Genomic DNA, 19,059 nt, shown 5'->3' with positions numbered 1-19,059 from the left:
ATACGTGAGAGAATAATAGTTTGCACTTGTACAATCGTAGTGTCATGAACACCAAGCGTCATAATTGTTTTTATGACCAAATAGTGTTAGAAATAACTGAGTTCTAAAAATCGTATGTGCACTCTTGCAAATATCACTTCTCGCGCACCATTGTATTGTTTTAGTCATCCGAACGACATTGTTGACGTCAAGCGATTCTTATTGTGACGTAAGGTCGGAATGACGTTACACTAGAAACGACGTCAACGCTGCACATTGTTGACGTTGGCGATCATTTTTATAAAGGGGAGTTTAAAAGGATAAAGAAATCATGGGTAATAAAGAAATAATTATTATTATTATTTTTTTTTATTTTTTTTTTTTTTTTTTAACATCATTTATTCATGTTAATTGTCCACGATTTTACATGGCCCTGTACATTGCCACGTGGACTGGCATACAAGGGTTTATATTTTTATGTTTGGGTTTGAGTTGCTTAAAGCAATAATACTCATCTAATTATTCAGTACACATTTAATTTTTTCTGCAAGATTAACATTGTTATACTGTAGTACTTTGTATTGTATTTCTAGTTCTCTTTTAAATATTCTAAAAAGGCAGTCGGTTTCAGTTACTTTGCATCTGTACACAATATACTTTGTTAGCAGTAGTAAATAATTAATCAAAGTACACTCCTTTGTGCCTCCTTCTATACCATACAATACAATATCTCTGTAATTATCATAAATCTGATTATGTAATTGTTACACTCACATGTTCAGAATCAGTATGACACTCATGCTCATATAATAATCTCTATGTATATATACAGTGAGTCATGAGTGTAAGTTTCAATAAATGTGTCGCTCACAGTTTTGAACTATTTTAATGGGAAAGAGATTTGACTATACCTACTACTACTTACACCTTGGACTTCTGACTACGTGTAGATGCGTGGTGGGCGAAGATAAGGATATATTCAGACCATGCATGTTCAAGTCATGTCACCCACTTGTATTGTCCTAGGCAATCGTTTTAGGTGAAGCCGATTGTGAGTGAGTGAGTGAGTTGGGTTTAACACCGCTTTTAACAGTATTACAGTTATATCGCGGCGTGTCAGCTTAATGTGGGAGGACAGCCAGAAGTGATGCAGGTCTTAGACGTTTACCACTTCGGTGAAACCCACGAGCACGGGTATGGTGCTGACAAACCTAGAAACATAATCGGGGCGAACCGGGATTCGAACCCACAATCATAGGTTTCTGGCGTGTCCAAGGGACGCAACTCTGCACAGCGAATCGCGGCGCTTTAGACGACTGGGCCACCCGTGCCCCCTGAAGCCGATTGTGAGCTCACAGTGTGTTATCCAGCATTCAATGACAGCCACATTTCAAATAAAATTACTCCTGTGTCCGCAAACGATCACATTGCATGTCATTCACTGCTGACCTACTGAATGATAGCAGGACCAGGGCTTGGTTTCACAAAGCGATATTAACGCTGAGACGCACTCTGCTACTGAAACATGACTTACAACAGTTGTCGCTTTGCGGAGCCACGCGGGGCACTGCTTCACAAATCGCAGCGCAACGGCTAGCGTAACGTTTGTGCTTTTCCCTGACTGATGATAGTCGTCGAACTAAGATCACTTTGTGAAGCCTGGCCCTTTGCTCCACACCGCTCTGATAACGTGACGTTGCTGTACGACAATGTGTGTTTCCTCAACCACTCCACCGCATGCGCAATCATTCCTCAATGTTGTTTGTTTGTTTGTTTGTTTGTTGTTCAACGCCGCAATATTCCAGCTATGACGGCGGTCTGTAAATAGTCCAGACAATCCATTGATTGATGTCATGAGCATCTATCCACGCAATTGGGATACGATGACATGCATCAACCAATTAAGCGAGCCTGACCACCCGATCCCGTTAGTCGTCTCTTTCGACAAGCATGGGTTGGTGAAGACCGATCCTATCATGGAATTCAGACAGTAGTGTCAACGATAATCTAAGTTTAAGCCAAGTAAACGTGTGGTTGAAAAAACGCCGATAGAGATTAGATAATACACATTCAGCCAGGTTATACATATTGAGTACTCCATCCTCCTTTATCTGGGGATATATTGTGCTCTGGAATCCGACATGTTCCTGATGATGTCATCGTTAAGGGGCGGCCATTTTCTTTACAAAGGTTGTCTCGAACGTTTTCAAATAAATGTAATGTCAAAAGGAACAAGTATATGGTGACATGTTTTTGACACCCATATCACAATGAGTATCACAGCTTTTAACTTTAAATTCTTTCATTTCGTCCAAAGGTCACATCGTGTCACAATCCACTGTAGTAATTACAGCGCACTTCTACATCGCTGATTGGGTTTAAATATCTACATACCATTTATTAAGAGATGGATATATATAGAATACTAAACGAGCTCCCGTGTAATACCAATTTTATGAAACGAGTGAATAGTTCTGGTATCTGACGAGCGAAAGCGAGTCAGATACCACAACTATTCACGAGTTTCATAAAATTGGTTTTACACGAGAGCGAGTTTAGTATTTTATTTATTACTTGTCATTTATAATGTTTTTAGAATTATACTGTTGAGTGTAAATAGGCTGACACCTACACGATCCATGGCATAATCCAATTGAGTTTAACAGAATAATACTTCAAACACGTCAAAAGTTGAAACGTATGAATTTAATATCATACAATGGTCCACCTTTAGAATTCAGGCGTTCGTCCCACAAAATTATCGTAGTGCTAAGGCTATCACAACTCACATAATTTAACTTAGACTAAAGACTCTCGTTGCGCTAGAGTACGATCGCCTTGTGGAACGGGGCCTTGCAGCTCAAAGTTTACAATGACGTCACAATACCCGATGACGTAATTTGTTGAATTTTGTTGCAAGATCCATCGGCGAAACAATGCCATGTGACGTCAGCCTAGCAACAAGGTTGCTGGGGTCATCGAGTGTGCATAAGCTCCTCCCAGTGATCTATCATCTCCACACACAATGTCGTTGAATACGCCAAGGGATGTTGAGAGCTTTCAATATTTGTTCGTGAAACGTGTTCCGAGAGTACATAAGCACGCGTTTTGGTATTACACAATGTGTAATAAAGCTGTATGTTTATTAAACGGGTGATCTCTTCACGGGAAAGTAATAAGTATATTTTAACAATATTTTGTGATGATGATTCCCTATTTCCCTCAGAGATGTTTGGACCAGACAACCAAGTGGTCGATATTGTGAGCAACAATCCACACTGTCGGGGTACGATGACACGCAATCAACCAAGTCACCGACTCTGACCATCCGATCCATTAAGACCTCTCTTACGACAAGCATAGGTTGCTGGACCAATTCCAATCTCATTAAAATCAGACCTTAGTTCTCGCTACCGCTAAACAAAGATCTGAAGACATCCCATTAGGGGTCACGTCAGAACGACCTTTCATCCGACCAATCAGAGCGTCGCTTACCAGATTATGCAAGTGCCGGTCGGAATGTGATTTCTAATCATGCAACCTCGAAAACTTTATTCCCAACGATAGTTATTGGTTTAAGGACTGCATCCATACAATTTAGCCCATCTATTAGCCATTCCAGAATGTTCTTTTGTTCAGGTTTCAAATTTTTAATCGAGAATTTGTCAAAATATGTTTCGAAGCGTAGTCGCCAATTTGAAATTAGTGCCGTAAAGCACGAGAAAGCTGCCTTCTGATTGGTCATTTCATCTGTCACAGTTCGCGCAAGGTCGGTCTGACATGACCCGTAATGGGAGAACTAAGATCTGTTTTTAATGAGATTGGACCAATTCTAACCCGGAATTACCACGGGGTGTGTGGAAATGCACTGTAAATCCCCCTGTGCAGCGAGTCGGTATTCCATCATTGCCTCTCCCGTTATAAGCCCAACTTCTCCTCGATAACGACAGTCTAGTTATTAGCTGACAGGGGGAGTAGGCGAGTTGTGAACTATACGTCAAGTGTTCAACGTGTAAACGCCCGACGTTGTAAATCGCAACCAGGTACAAACAAACGCATCAAAAGGATTATATATACAAAATATCCAGCAAACACACAAAACAACACATCAAAAGTTCCATGTCACAGATGTATTGCGATTAGGCTTGTCCATGCACTCCCTCTCCCAAGGCTCGCTCCTGAAACAGTCGAGGTGTGGAAATGTTAAAATCATTTTGGAGAAGAGGGGGGCTTCCTTATTCCATTTCATGGAGACATTTGTACTGTTGTCCATACTATCTCCCCATCATGCATTTCCTAACACTACTGTCCCTGGTTTAAGGTCAAAATGCACCCCAAAGGACTTTTAAAATTCCAACAAATCCAATATTCAAAATGGCTGCTACCGTCGGGATAGCTTCGATGCTGTGTTTGCTTTGTGATGAAAGAGACAGTGACGAATCCCATCACATAATCTCTCTTTTAAATTACAATGTAGGATAAGGACCATTTTTGGCTTACATGGAATTCAATATTTTAAAGTTACGAAAACGTTTGTGAAAAAATGTCCGATAATTTTTCATACCATTATCACAAATTTTGATGATGATATGAAACCTGTAAGACATATATTTACAACTAGCATTTTTCCTTCCTGAAGATATCAAAAGAAATTGTTTTAAACTCTGCTCAATAGTTTTAGGGTAATAGCATATGTTACAATCAGGGGATATTGTCTTATATACTTGTTAAAGAATATAATAATCTGATTGGCCAGTCGCCATCTTGTAAAAACTCATATAAGTCGACGGGCTGTCATAATGTATGACGTCACTTGCTTGTGACGCCATAATTGCATTTATTATGCCTCAAAGTGAGATTGACCAATAAGAGAGCAGAAATACTGACCCCACATGAGCCCGTATTCCGTCAGTAAAAATCCAAGATGGTTGTTACTGACCTTATATGAGACCGTATACCGTCAGTAACAGCCATTTTAATTTTTCCAACACCAATCTCATTTCACATGGAAATTCTGGTACAGAAATTCGTTATTTGACACTGGTTTGTGTTTTAATATCATTAATTGTGATGAGCAAAGACATTTTTTTAATAAAGAAACCACGTTCGTTACTTTATTGATAAAAATTATAGAGAAACTTACAACTGAGGTCACTGAGTTACAAATAGCAACGTCATTGAGCATACTATAAGATGACGTCACAAGCAAGAAAAGTGAAGCAAATGAAGAGACAGCAGCCCGTCGTTAGAGGAAAGCGGACTGCTATGAAGTTACAGTGGCCCGCAGGTTTCCGTAAACATGCTGGTCTTGTGGGAGAGCGTCCGCCCGGAGAGCGGAAGGTCCAGGGTTCGATCCCGGGCCGCGTCATACAAAAAGACGTTAAAAGATGGTACTTGTTGTTACCCTGTCTGGCGCTCGGCATTAAGGGGCTAAAACAAGGACTGGTCGGCTCGGAGTCAGTATACTGTGTCTGAGTGGGGTATCATGTTAAACTGCGGCATGGTATCTCAGTGAGCTAGCACTATAAATCGGCATCAGTCCGGACTAGTACAAGCAGCCACACACACACATACACGTGCATGCACGTCGCTATATAAGTGCAATAATCTTAGACGCGACGTTAAACCCAATTTCACCTCACCTCACCTCACCTCACCTCACCTCACCGTAAACATGCGGCATTTTTGTGATACGCTTAGCCCAATATGTTTCTGCTAACCTAATATGACACCGTATATGGCAACTAAAGACACCGTAACTAACAGACACAGATCGCGCTAAGATAGTTCTAATTGTCATTCACAGCTACGTCAGCGAAACTTGGGAATTTCTGATCGGAACTTCCTTTCAGTTGTCACAAGCAGGTGTTCGGGATTTCACGAGATGTACTTTTGCGCGCACACCTCGACACATGTGTGCAAACCCAGACAGATAATATACACTATACACGATCACTATACACGACAGCTGAAATACATGTATATATGATAAAGGAAAATAAATGGATCACGAGTTTTTATATCTTATCTAACGTGACATTTTAATGTCAGATAAACAATTCTCTCTAGACCCACACACCTAATTCAAACGTCGCTTTTGCAAAATCATCCCCAATAATTTGCATCGATAATATATAATCATATACACCGAGTAATGTGGTATTTTAATCGTTCGTTTTTATGCAAGGACAAGGTGAGGTGAAAGGGGGTTAACGTCGCCTTCAAGATATTCGGGGGCGGTCGGGTAGCCTAGTGGTTAAAGCGTTCGCTCGTCACGCCGAATACCCGGGTTCGATTCCCGACATTGGTACAATGTGTGAAGCCCATTTCTGGTGTCCCCGGCCCGTCGTGATATTGCTGGAATATTGCTAGGCGGCGTAAATCCATACTCAGTCAGTCAGTCAAGATATTCGACTACATAGCGACGTGCATGCTTGTACTAGTCAGGATTGACGCCGGTTTAATTGTGCTAGCCCATGCTGCAGTGCTAACATGGATATCCCACTCAGGCACAGTATACTGACTCCGAGCGGTCCAAAGACAAGGACTAATATGACGTAACTGAACCCGGGCATATTCCAGAGGCAAGGGAGATAACCGACTATAAGCGTCCACTCCAATCCTTGCCGAACTAGACTACAATTATGGAGTTATAATTCGGTTAGGCTAACAAGTCTGTGAATAGTCCAATCAAAATCTTGGAACGAAATCAACATCCGGTTCGTAAACGGCCGTGCAGATTTCGATCGATTGCAGGATTTACAACACTTGTGCACCGTACGCGTCAACTTAGCGTCAACAGATATTTTCCAAATCTTTTCATGTTTTTAAGCAAGGTGCTCACGTGATTTGATGCACTTCGTGAAGTTAGACCCGTTTTATTATTATTGATTATCGATGAGATCGTCATGACTGGGCACCGCCATTTTGTTTGAAGCAAATGCAAGTGATATGAGAGGTGGAATCTGATTGGTCATTAGGACGGATATAGAAGGGACATAACTCGTAATAGCCACAGGTAGCGCTACGATCGTGCCTATAAATTCCAGCCCAGTTCGGCAAGGTTGGAAACTGGACTTCTACAGTCAGTTAATGCCCTTGCCACGGGAAGATGGATCCCGGTCTTCAGCGTGACGAGCGAAATAGTCAACTACATCGCTATGCACGACACCAACGGTGTGACATGTGTACCGCGTCATAAAACAGCGCGTAAAACAGAGCAAATGAGTGAGTGGGTTTCGTTTAGATTTGTTCGAACGTTTTGGGTTCAACCACAGCCTGACGGCAAACTGCAAGGAGAAGCTTTTAATGACACTGGTCGTATACATGCTTAATGCCGAACACGGATGTGAAGTAAATAGATCAAGGAACATAATCGGACAAAATCGTAGAACGGAACCAACTATCAGCGGATCCTGGCATGGCTTAAGGACGCAACTCTTAGCATGTTACGGCGCCTTAACCCACCATGCTACCCGCTTCCCTTGCATGCAGATGACGACACAGATGACGACACAGATGACGACACAGATGACGATACAGATGACGATACAGATGACGACACAGATGACGACACAGATGACGACACAGATGACGACACAGATGAGTTCACAAGCGAAATAATCTACTAGTCCAGTGCTATGTCTTTTTGAGCAGATTAAAAAGAATTGTTACCTTTAATATGTCTTAAAGGTGCATTTTGATCGGAAATTGTGAAATTTCTTCATACAGGAGGGCTTGCAACTGCAACAAAACGTCAGAATGTTGCAGACAAGGAAAAAAGGATTAATGAATACTACAGGTACGAAGTTCAAGTCAGATATGAATATATGTTTTTCTAGTGACAAACAACTTGGGTGATGAGACTGGGCGACTTGGGTGGTGTAATGTCATCGTTCTCCGACGTTGCTCGTAATATCATTCACTGGTTTGTCTGGTCCTGACTCGATTGTTTACAGGACGCCGTGATGTAGCTTGAATATTGATGTGTGCAGCGTTAAACCACAAACAAACAAATCATAGTGGAACAATTTAACAAAATAATAGGTCACAAAAAACTTATTTATGAATCCCTTTTCCGTTTTGTTTAAAAGAAAACCAAAAAGTCATATATTTTCATATTTCTCTTGTAAAATGTTCATTAACTCATGGCACAAACTTTACAAGACGATTTTTGACTTGAAACATTCGAGCTAGCATCGGTGTGTCTATAAAGTGTTTATAATGCTCCTAATCTATACTTGTCTTCAAACACAGTATACTGACTCATGTCAGGCTATTTTTGTGCCAGGTGGGAGGTGCGCGCAGTTATAAGATCTCACTGCGCGCTCATATTAAGAAGATCGGAATAAAAATTGCAAAAAAGAGGAACAGTGAATTCCGAAAAACAATTGCTCACAGCCACACTTCGGATAAAGAATCAAATTATTTAAAACTCCTGCGATAATAACAATTAATTTCAATGCGCCCATGTGCCTCGCCTACGCCAGACAGGAGCCGGACGAAGGACAAATAGCGTTGATAGTGTGACCACAGATAAACAATACCTCACTTCTCATCAATTAGAAAAAGTACACAGGGTAAATAAACTATTTTGATTTGAGTTTTTATTCTTTGCAATTGCATCATATACAGAGCCACAAATTCCTTTTTGGGCAACTGCAGCTTTGTAGTGGTAAGCACTTTAAACAAACGGAATCGGAAACGAAATATAATCTGTTTTAAAGATCAGCGGCGTATCAGCCCGATTGTGGGGTCGGGGGGAGGAGAAATATTATTTTATTTTGTGTGTGGTTTAATGAGGTATTTTTTCAACAGACACTATAACATGAGGTTGAGAATAACAGTTCAACATTCAACTATTGGGGTAAAACTTCAAAATGCCATGTTAAAACTACCTTTAACAACTTAATAAAATTATCGCGTTGGCATTTGGTATCCATTAAGTCAAATGCATGTGCATTATAAATAACAGCTACGCCAAGGCCTAATGAGTTTTTAAAACACTTATGAGATACGATTTCCGCTCGTCATGATTTATCTGGTAATCTGGTGTACGTGAAGAGAATTATGAGCTTAAAGTCTTAGCCGAGGTCATTGCTTTTATTATACTTTAACCGAAGAGGTTTTCATTTAACGCATTGCATAACTTGTTGATTCGCCTGAGCACATATAGCGAATTTTATTATTTCCTCGTCTTGAATCTTACATATGTTTATAACTTCTCTCTCTTTGTTTTGCGACATCTGTACTTTATTCTAAATTATTATTTCACAGATTGCAAATTGCTTAATTGTCCTTCCGCCGCCGCGTAAAATAGACTTGGTTCCTGTCTCCTTTAAGAGGGAAGCGCTTAGCTTGCCGCGAGAACCAACAGCGGGACCAGTTAACATTTAATCATGGTGTCGGGCCGGGAAGTCGAAAATCTATTTACCAGTAGTACCGGAAAGGCGAATGAAGGGGTAAAGGACTGGGGACCGGGAAGGCGAATGAAAAGATCAGTGATGTGTACCCTCGTTATGTATACAACGGACACTTATACATTGAGGACACTGGGGTGTTGTGAGACGGAAAAGTGAAGAAAGAGATAAAAAAAAATTGAACTCAGAGAATATGATTACTTACTTCCATTGAACTCGTGAGACGGAAAAATAAAGAAAGAGATAATCTACTAAAATTGTTAAAATTGAACTCAGAGAATGTAATTACTAACTTCCATTGTCCAGATTAAATAGTGTCCTCATTTCATTGGTGTTTTCTTTGTAATTAACAAGTACCGGGAAGGCGATCATCTGCCATAATAAGAATTTTTGTGATGACGGGGAAGGCGAACGTAATTTCTAACTCTGAGGGATTGATTTTCGCCTTCCCAAGCCATAACCTTAATCATAGCGACACACTCGTCTCGTACGTCTCCACTCGTGTTATTCCGGGACAAGCCGGATAGCGACTCGTGCCCCTCTCGTGACCATTTTTGCGACTGGGTTCTGTCTAAGCGCAAACGGGCATAGCTAAACGAATTGTCAACTCGTTGCGTAATGATTCACGTATATTTCCCCCATACATCATATACACTGCAGACGCTATTGAAAACATATCGGAACTTACAGTATTATACAGTGTGACTGAACACACTTAACTGTATCTTAGGTATATTTTTAAATGCAAAACATATGTAAAATCAAACATTATTCCTGAGGGATTCTTTGACCGAAGTACTTGAAGTCATCATTCGTCACCACTCGCCCCTTTCCGTGACCTGCAAGAAGACTCGTCCCCCTATCGATGAATGTTATGTGCAAAAATACGACAAACCAATCAGAATGCGCATATGATTTCGAGTTCTTTGTCAAATAATCCCTCAGAAATAATTTTTGATTTTACATATGTCTTGCATCTAAAATTATACCCAAGACACAGTCAAATGTGTTCAATCATACTGTATAATTCCGCACGTCCCGATGTGCTTTAAATTGCATCTGAAATATATATATAATATATGGGGAAATATATGCGAACCATTACGCAACGAGTTGACAATTGTTTTAGGTATAACCGTTTGCGCTAAGACGGAACCCGGTCGCAAAAATGGCCATGGAGGGGCACGAGTCGCTATTCGGCTTGTCTCGGAATATAACACGAGTTGGTCACGAATGCTCGGGACCATTTTTCGCGACTGGGTTCTGTCTAAGCGCAAACGGGCATAGTTAAAAGACTTGTCAACACCTTGCGTAATGATTCACGTATATTTCCCCCATACATCATATACATTGCAGACGCTATTGAAAACATATTGGAACTTACAGTATTATACAGTATGACAGAACACATTTAACTGTATCTTAGGTATATTTTTAAATGCAAGAAATATGTAAAATCAAACATTATTCCTGAGGGATTCTTTGACCGAAGTACTTGAAGTCATACGCGCATTTTTATTGGTTTGTCGTATTTTCGCACATAATATCGATAGGGGGACGGGTCTTCTTGACGCTTACGGAAAGGGGCGAGTGGTGATGAATGCAAAAGGACCTGACGGTAGCGGAATAACCCGAGTAGACCCGAGTAGCTATTTGACTGGCGAGAGCTACCTGCTCTTGATTACCATTTTGTCCGTCAAAGTTACCTGACCCTGAAGGTGGAAAAATATAAATGTACCTGTAATTTAAGGAGTTCGTTTCCAATTTCCTGTTTTCTGTCCTTTCGAGCCCTCCTTAGATACGGAGCGAGGCCAGCGTGGTCAACATTCAGCAGGTCAAGGATCATCTTGATAGGGTAGTGACCAATCACATTGTCGGCAGTGGGACGCGGCTTCCGCATCTGGTCAACCTTGTTATCAACGTTCAACTTTCAAGAGAGTGAGTCCCCGTACGCACAAAACATTAAGCTACGTTAGACATTATAAAGTACTTTCTGGCCAAGAAAAAGCAAACTAAAGGTCGACAGCATGAGCATGGTTCATTCAGTCACATTATGATCAGATCGAGTTAAATGCACAATTCATATATATGCAGAGCTTAGGGTTGAGACGACAAGTAGTATAGAGAATACACATGTCTACTTGAAGAAGACCCGCGAAGATCCGGGGTAGAATAGGTCTTCAGCAACCCATGCTTGCCGTAAAAGGCGACTGTGCTTGTCGTAAGAGGCGACTAACAGGTTCGGGTGGTCAAGCTCGCTAACTTGGTTGATACATGTCATCGTATACCAATTGCGTGGATCGATGCTCATGATGTCAACTACTGGATTGCGTGGTCCAGATTCGATTATTTACAGATCGCCGTCATGTAGATGGAATATTGCTAAGTGCGGCGTTATACAACAAACAAACAAACAAACAAAAACTTACAGATTCCGATTTATAGTACTAGCACACTGAGATACCATGCCGCAGTTTAACATGAATACCCCACTCAGACACAGTATACTGACTCCGAGCCGACCAGTCCTTTTTTATTCCCTTAATGCCGAGCGCCAGACAGGGTAACAACAAGTACCATCTTTTAACGTCTTTTGGTATGACGCGGTCGGGGATTGGACCCCGGACCTTCCGCTCTCCGGGCGGACGCTCTACCACTAGACCACGGAGCGGCCCGAATAAGATATGTCTCCTTTGATTATAAATAGATTAAATAGACTGTAGTCAACTTACCTCGCCAGCAGGTAAACCTGAAAGGAAAACACAGTTTATCAGATTAGAAGAAAACGAAGGGATGTTGATATTATTACGCATCAACTCAATATATGAGACAAGTGGAATACGTCTCGTTATGGGTAAAATGTGCAGTGTCATTAATATTCAGAAGAACACGGTGAAATCCACACAGGAATGGTGCTGACAAACCCAGAAACATAATCAGGGCGAACCGGGATTCGATCCTAGGATCATCTGGCATGCCAAAGGGACGCAACTCTGCACAGTAAATGGCGGCACCTTAGACGACTGGGTAATCCGTGCCTACACTGATGAAAACACGATAACATGTAATATGTTTCTTAAACAATGAGGGTTGCTTACATTTTTATGGTATCGAAAAAACGCAATTTAAAATAAATAATTTTACTGTTTTCCTATATAGGATATAGGTAATTGCCTACAGCACGTATCTGTGCGCGAAAGACGTATCGCTAGTGCATATATGTTTTTCTACCACTTTTTAACTTATAATATAACGTAGTTTGTGTTGAGGGGGGGTTTAACCGTACATAACCCTGTTACATATCTGGGATATATTTTGGGGGAACGCTTCATCTTTAGTGGATCCTCTTTGACAGTTGAGACATTAGATGCTGGTCAACTAATACAAAATAATAATCATACATTGTTATTATTCAACCATTTACCACACACTATTCGAGTACTGACTCAGATATTGCTCAGTTTGAAATGGGTATTTTTGAAGCTGTATCCGGGCCGGTACCAATCACACATAGGCTGCGTTGCAAAGCGCCAATCGCTTGCAAGCAATGTACAGCGATTCGCCTTACAACAGAGCGCTAACTTTCAGCCGTTTGCAAGCAAAACAATCTCTGGCTGAAGTCGCTTCGTTCTCAAACCAAAATGGCGGCTGACTTTGACAGCAAAACACGAATTTCTTGACTGGATCAACGAGGAAATGAGCAAAGGCAGCTAACACCCCATCATCCTCAGTCTGCTCCACATCTTCAATGTAGTCATAAATTTCATCAGCTCGTCTTCGAGCCTCTTCTATTACGTTCTTCAATACGTCAAGGCAACCCGGCGGTAGTTGCGCCGCCATTTTGGAAGAGTGCGCAAACGCTTTCTCTAAGCGATTCCTGGCTTGCAACGCGCCCATAGACTCTCCGATAAGAGTGAGTGAGTGAGTATGGTTTTACGCCGCTTTTAGCAATATTCCAGCAATATCAGGACGGGGGACACCAGAAAAGGGCTTCACACATTGTACCCATGTCGGGAATCGAACCCGGGTCTTCGGCGTGACGAGCTAACGCCTTAACCACTAGGCTACCCGACCGCCCATCTCCGATAAGAACCACAGATTGTAAGGCTGGTATATTTCAGGCTCTGTGAGGAGTAAGGGTAAGAATAGGCCCCCATCAACCTATGTTTATTATGAGAGGTAATGTATTGGATGGTCACGTGATTTTCATACGCGTTTTGATTGGCTGCGTTCATACAACTTGTCGCATGAAAATAGAGCATGTCCTATTTCGTACAACTCGCGTCCAACAAGTTGCATACGTCAAAAGTTGGACCGACATGCCCGTTCACACGATGCAATGTGTTGCATGCAACAAATTGTATACAACTAGTTGTACCGTGTGAACTTGGTTGATTGCGTGGTATCGTATACCTGCGACGTGGGACGCTATTCATAATATCAACCATTGGTGCGTCTGGTCCAGCCTCGACTATTTAGAGGCCACAGTCATTTAGGGAGCTAAAACAAAGACTGGAGGGCTCGGCGTTAGTATAATGTGTTTGAGCTGTGTATTTATTATTAACTGAGGCATGGTATACTATAAAACACGCAGATACACACACATTCTCTCTCTCAACGCAATGTCAAACCCCATTTCAGCTCACCTCACCTACCATTATTTAAAGGCGCTCCGTTCACGAGGACGACGATAACGGCGACGACAGCGACAGCCACACAGGTGTACATGGTCGACAACTAAACACCACATGTTCAAAATAATTCAAGTGTAAACAAACAAACAAACAAGATGTATCACACGAACCAGCGTTCGTATATCAGTAAGTATGATGCAATATGTATGACTTTCCAATGTCTTGTTTGGTTTAATCATACATCTTTTGATAACATTATTGGTTCAGATATCATTTTACCCCCACGAGGGTATCTGGTTAGAACTGGTTCCTAGCAAGTATGATTGTCGTGAGAGGGGAGTTTAATGGACCTTGTGGTCAGGCTCGGCGTAGGACATTGCTCCTATCAATCACTGGTTTGTCTGATCCTGTGTATATACAGGTTACCGTTATATAGCTGGAATAATGCTAAGTGCCGCGTTAAACCATAAAAAAAACAAGATAACAAGTCCTTGATTGGCATTAAGAAGTTGTAAGAACGTGAAGACATGAAACCTTTATGGATGACAACCTTTTTGCAGTTATATTTGTAAATCCGTTTCATCGCGACTTTGCTGAAGGGGCAAACGTCATCAGAAGGGACTATACTGCCCTGAAACGTTGTAGGGACAATAGGTAGCCCTGAAACGTCATCAGAAGGGACAATATGCAGCCCTGAAACATCATCAGAAGGGGCAATATGCAGCCCTGAAACGTCATCAGAAGGGACAATATGCAGCCCTGAAACATCATCAGAAGGGGCAATATGCAGCCCTGAAACGTCATCAGAAGGGGCAATATGCAGCCCTGAAACGTCATCAGAAGGGACAATATGCAGCCCTGAAACGTCATCAGAAGGGACAATATGCAGCCCTGAAACGTCATCAGAAGGGGCAATATGCAGCCCTGAAACCTCATCAGAAGGGACAATATGCAGCCCTGAAACGTCATCAGAAGGGACAATATGCAGCCCTGAAACGTCATCAGAAGGGACAATATGCAGCCCTGAAACGTCATCAGAAGGGACAATATGCAGCCCTGAAAAGTCTCAGAAGGGACAATATGCAGCCCTGAAACGTCTCAGAAGGGACAATCGGTATTCCTGAAACGTCATCAGAAGGGACACTATGCAGCCCTGAAACGTCATCAGAAGGGACAATATGCAGCCCTGAAAAGTCTCAGAAGGGACAATATGCAGCCCTGAAACGTCATCAGAAGGGACAATATGCAGCCCTGAAACGTCATCAGAAGGGACAATATGCAGCCCTCAAACGTCATCAGAAGGGACAATATGCAGCCCTCAAACGTCATCAGAAGGGACAATATGCAGCCCTGAAACGTCATCAGAAGGGACAATATGCAGCCCTGAAACGTCATCAGAAGGGACAATATGCAGCCCTGAAACGTCATCAGAAGGGACAATATGCAGCCCTGAAATGTCATCAGAAGGGACAATATGCAGCCCTGAAAAGTCTCAGAAGGGACAATATGCAGCCCTGAAACGTCATCAGAAGGGACAATATGCAGCCCTGAAATGTCATCAGAAGGGACAATATGCAGCCCTTCATATGGTTGTCTCAGGATTGCGGCGATATGAAATGCTTCATGGTTATATTCAAACAACGATGTAAAGATATAGAATTTCAAAACTGGCATTACAAAATCACTAATTCTTCTTTCCTTGATGTTTATTCATCTTATAAATCACTAATCGAACCCAAAAAAATACTTGTCTACTTTAGCATTTAAAAGAGATCTTCTTTTAGCTTTATGTAAATTCCGTTGTTTAAGCCATAATCTAAATGTACAGAAAACCCGATTTAATACAACCACAGAGTCATCGTTTAGTTTATGTATGAAATGTAACCGCTATGAAATAGAAAATGAATACCATTTTTTGTTAATTTGTCCTTTTTATAAAAGGAGTAGAGAAAATTGAATTCCAAAATGTTACCACGTGCAACCATCTGTTCAAATATTTATCAGTCTTCTATCTACCAGAAATGATTCTGTTATTAAAAACCTTGTCCATATATTTAAAAAGACATTTACCAATGTAAATACAAATGTAAAAAATATTAACGTTTGCTGTAAGAAGATTTTGCATGTGCACAGCATATATTATTCCTGTAAATGAAGTCTGGGCCATGTGGCCTTCTTTCATGAATAAACTTCTTCTATATGCATCCTTGAAACGTCATCAGACGGGACAAGATGTAGCCCTGAACGTCGTTACACAACAATAAATACGTTGTCATGCCTTCAAGCAAGATAACATTTAGATACATTTTTGGAAAGATCCAGTTGACAATTATGCATGGTGGTTTTATAAAACGCACATCTGCCAGTCCACCAAGTATTGGCATGGCTACCTAGGTGTTGCTGCAGTCTGGATATGTCCGTGGATGGAGTTGGAAGTACAGGCGAACTAGGACATGCATTCATAAGTTAATTTTACTAATGACCCCTGAAGATCCGGAGAAGAATATGTCTTCAGCAACCCATGCTTGCCGTAAAAGGCGACTATGCTTGTCGTAAGAGGCGACTAACGGGATCGGGTGGTCAGGCTCTCTGACTTGGTTTGATGCATGTCATCGTATCCCAATTGCATGGATCGATGCTCATGATACCAATCACTGGATTGTCTGGTCCAGACTCGACTATTTACGGACCGCCGTCATATTGTTGTGTGTTGCGTTAAACAAAAGACAAATAAAAAAATTATTCATACCATTACGTGAAAATCATAGGTCAAGAAATAGAATGTAGGTTTCTTTCGGGCCCAGGATCCAATGAATCAAAATATTTACTTTTCAAAATATTTTTTGATAAACGAGAAAAACTCAAGTTCTAAAACGCTTTCCTTCTGTCCAGATCGAATAACGGATTGTGAGTTGAAACTCAATCCACTTTGCCAGTCTTTACACAAAATACACTCGTCGTCACAAGCATCTATATTTACCAAGCCAGGGTCATTTTGTACTGTCCGATTCATGAGCTGTAGCGCAAATGTCAACAGTAAGATCTATTCACCATATTAAATAAAATACCAGCTTTGTTGTAAAAACATCAAATATTAGCATACCTGAAAAATGACATACCTACCACCATAGGTGAGACTATAGGTTAATATTATTCTCGTATACAGCACACCTACCTTGTTTCAAGAATTGCTGACGGTCTGACTGTGTGTGTGTGTTTATATGTTTTATTATCAACAATCCCAGACCTAGATGTTTACAACGTCAGACCGCCGCTCCCAGAACGCAGGACCGCCTCCTTCTCGAGGTGACACGGTGACTTCATGAGACAGACCAGATAAGGTCACGAGCGATACTAGGCTTCTCACCACCAAATGCTTTCCCATAGACTTCTATAATAACGTAATTTAAAAAGACACATTAAACTGCCAATTCATGTACACGTGTGCACGACCTGGCCTTAAAATAAAAATAGAATGGCTAAAAATAAACAGCTCGATTTTTAACAGCCGAGTACAAGAAGATAAACACACCAAACATATCACCTACTTGATATTATATGTTTGTTTGTTTGTTTGTTTGTTGTTTTACGACGCACTAAGCAATATTCCAGCAATATGACGGCGGTCTGTGAATTATCGAGTCAGGACTAGACAAAGCAGTGATTGACATTGTGAGCATCGATCCACGTAAGATACTATATGTCGACACATTCAGTATAAGTTACGTTAAAAAAGTGCGATCACAGTAAAAAGTAATTGAATTATTAGTCATCGGTACAATTTTTCGTAATTTTTAAAATTATGGATTTTTGTGTCGTTTCTGATTAACAACATGTCATGATTTGATACTGCAGTCCATACATGTACACACGGATTCCTGGATAGAATTGGTCCTCAGCAAACTATGATTCTCATTCCCAAAGATAGTCAGACTGACGCATTTTACCCTTTTTGTTGGTTCGTAGCAAGAAAAGATGCCAAGCAACCTATGAAGGTCGTAAGAGGCTACTGGGTGAAGTGAAATGGGGTTTGAGGTCGCGTCCAAGATTATTGCACTCATATAGCGATGTGCATGTACGTGTGTGTGTGGCTGCTTGTACTAGTCCGGACTGATGCCGATTTATAGTGCTAGCACACTGAGATACCATGCCGCAGTTTAACATGAATACTTCACTCAGACACAGTATACTGACTCCGAGCCGCCCAGTCCTTGTTTTAGCCCTTTAATGCCGAGCGCCAGACAGGGTAACAACAAGTACCATCTTTTAACGTCTTTTTGTACGACGCGGCCGGGAATGGAACCCCGGACCTTCCGCTCTCCGGGCGGACACACTACCACTAGACCACGTAGGCGGTCAAGGGGCTACTAAATGTACCGTGTGGTCAGGTTAAGTGACAAGGTCCTCCATGTCATCGTACCCCGACGAGGTGGGCCGTAGGTTATATCAATCACTGGATTGTCGGGTCCAGAGTCGAACTAAATATGGTACAACAAATTGGCACAAATAAAGTGTACCGTGTAAATATACCCTTGTAATACTTTTAATTATCATAATATCAAAATATGGCTGGCTTAATAAACCATTGGTAATTTAATTTCGTATTTAAAACCCTTAACAAGTTCACCGTTTCATGAAGTATCAGAAGAGTAGAGGAACTGCCAATTTGTTGCGTGCTCTGTAGATAGTAAATGGATGTACGGTGCCGTCGTGTTGATCGAGACTCGGGTACATTGTCGGACAATGAATATTTAGCGTAGGTCTGGTCTATTGAAACAGTACAATTAATACAAAGCGTGGATCTGTTCTATTGAAGCACTAGATGTTGAAGATGGACCACCTAACTCAGCCTAGTGCCAATTTTCAGACCAGAGCCCTGTTCCCCAAAGCGATCTTAGCGCTAAGATGATCGTAGCTCCCATACTTTAACACAGACTTACGACACCCGTAGCGCTTAGATCGCTTTGTTAAACGGGGCGCTGGTCCAGATGTTGCTAAAGATGTCATATCCAGTGTATCATATCTCC

At 41.4% G+C, this 19,059-nt stretch overlaps 1 protein-coding gene across 1 annotated transcript; it reads right to left on the bottom strand.

Annotated features, from left to right (window-relative positions):
* Nucleotides 1-4,094: 4,094 nt before the first annotated feature.
* Nucleotides 4,095-17,362, bottom strand: LOC124133897. The gene is made up of 6 exons (XM_046498482.2): nt 17,208-17,362; nt 14,054-14,135; nt 12,131-12,147; nt 11,137-11,307; nt 7,654-7,722; nt 4,095-4,157 (listed from the first exon to the last, which is right to left on the bottom strand). The coding sequence occupies exons 2-5, from the start codon at nt 14,124-14,126 to the stop codon at nt 7,666-7,668; spliced, it is 318 nt and encodes a 105-aa protein (XP_046354438.2). The 5' UTR covers nt 14,127-14,135; nt 17,208-17,362; the 3' UTR covers nt 4,095-4,157; nt 7,654-7,665.
* Between the last annotated feature and the right edge of the window lie 1,697 nt (nt 17,363-19,059).

Source organism: Haliotis rufescens, unplaced genomic scaffold, assembly GCF_023055435.1.
Source record: "Haliotis rufescens isolate VD_foot unplaced genomic scaffold, xgHalRufe1.0.p SCAF_16, whole genome shotgun sequence".
Classification (NCBI taxonomy): Eukaryota; Metazoa; Mollusca; class Gastropoda; order Lepetellida; family Haliotidae; genus Haliotis; species Haliotis rufescens.
This window is presented reverse-complemented; position numbering and strand designations above follow the sequence as displayed.

Coding starts and splice junctions, on each gene's coding strand:
- LOC124133897 (XM_046498482.2), bottom strand. CDS start 14,126: ATGTACACCTGTGTGGCTGTCGCTGTCGTCGCCGTTATCGTCGTCCTC. Junction 7,723..11,136: donor ACGAACTCCTTAAATTACAG/GTACATTTATAT, acceptor GTTTTGTTGCAG/TTGCAAGCCCTCCTGTATGA.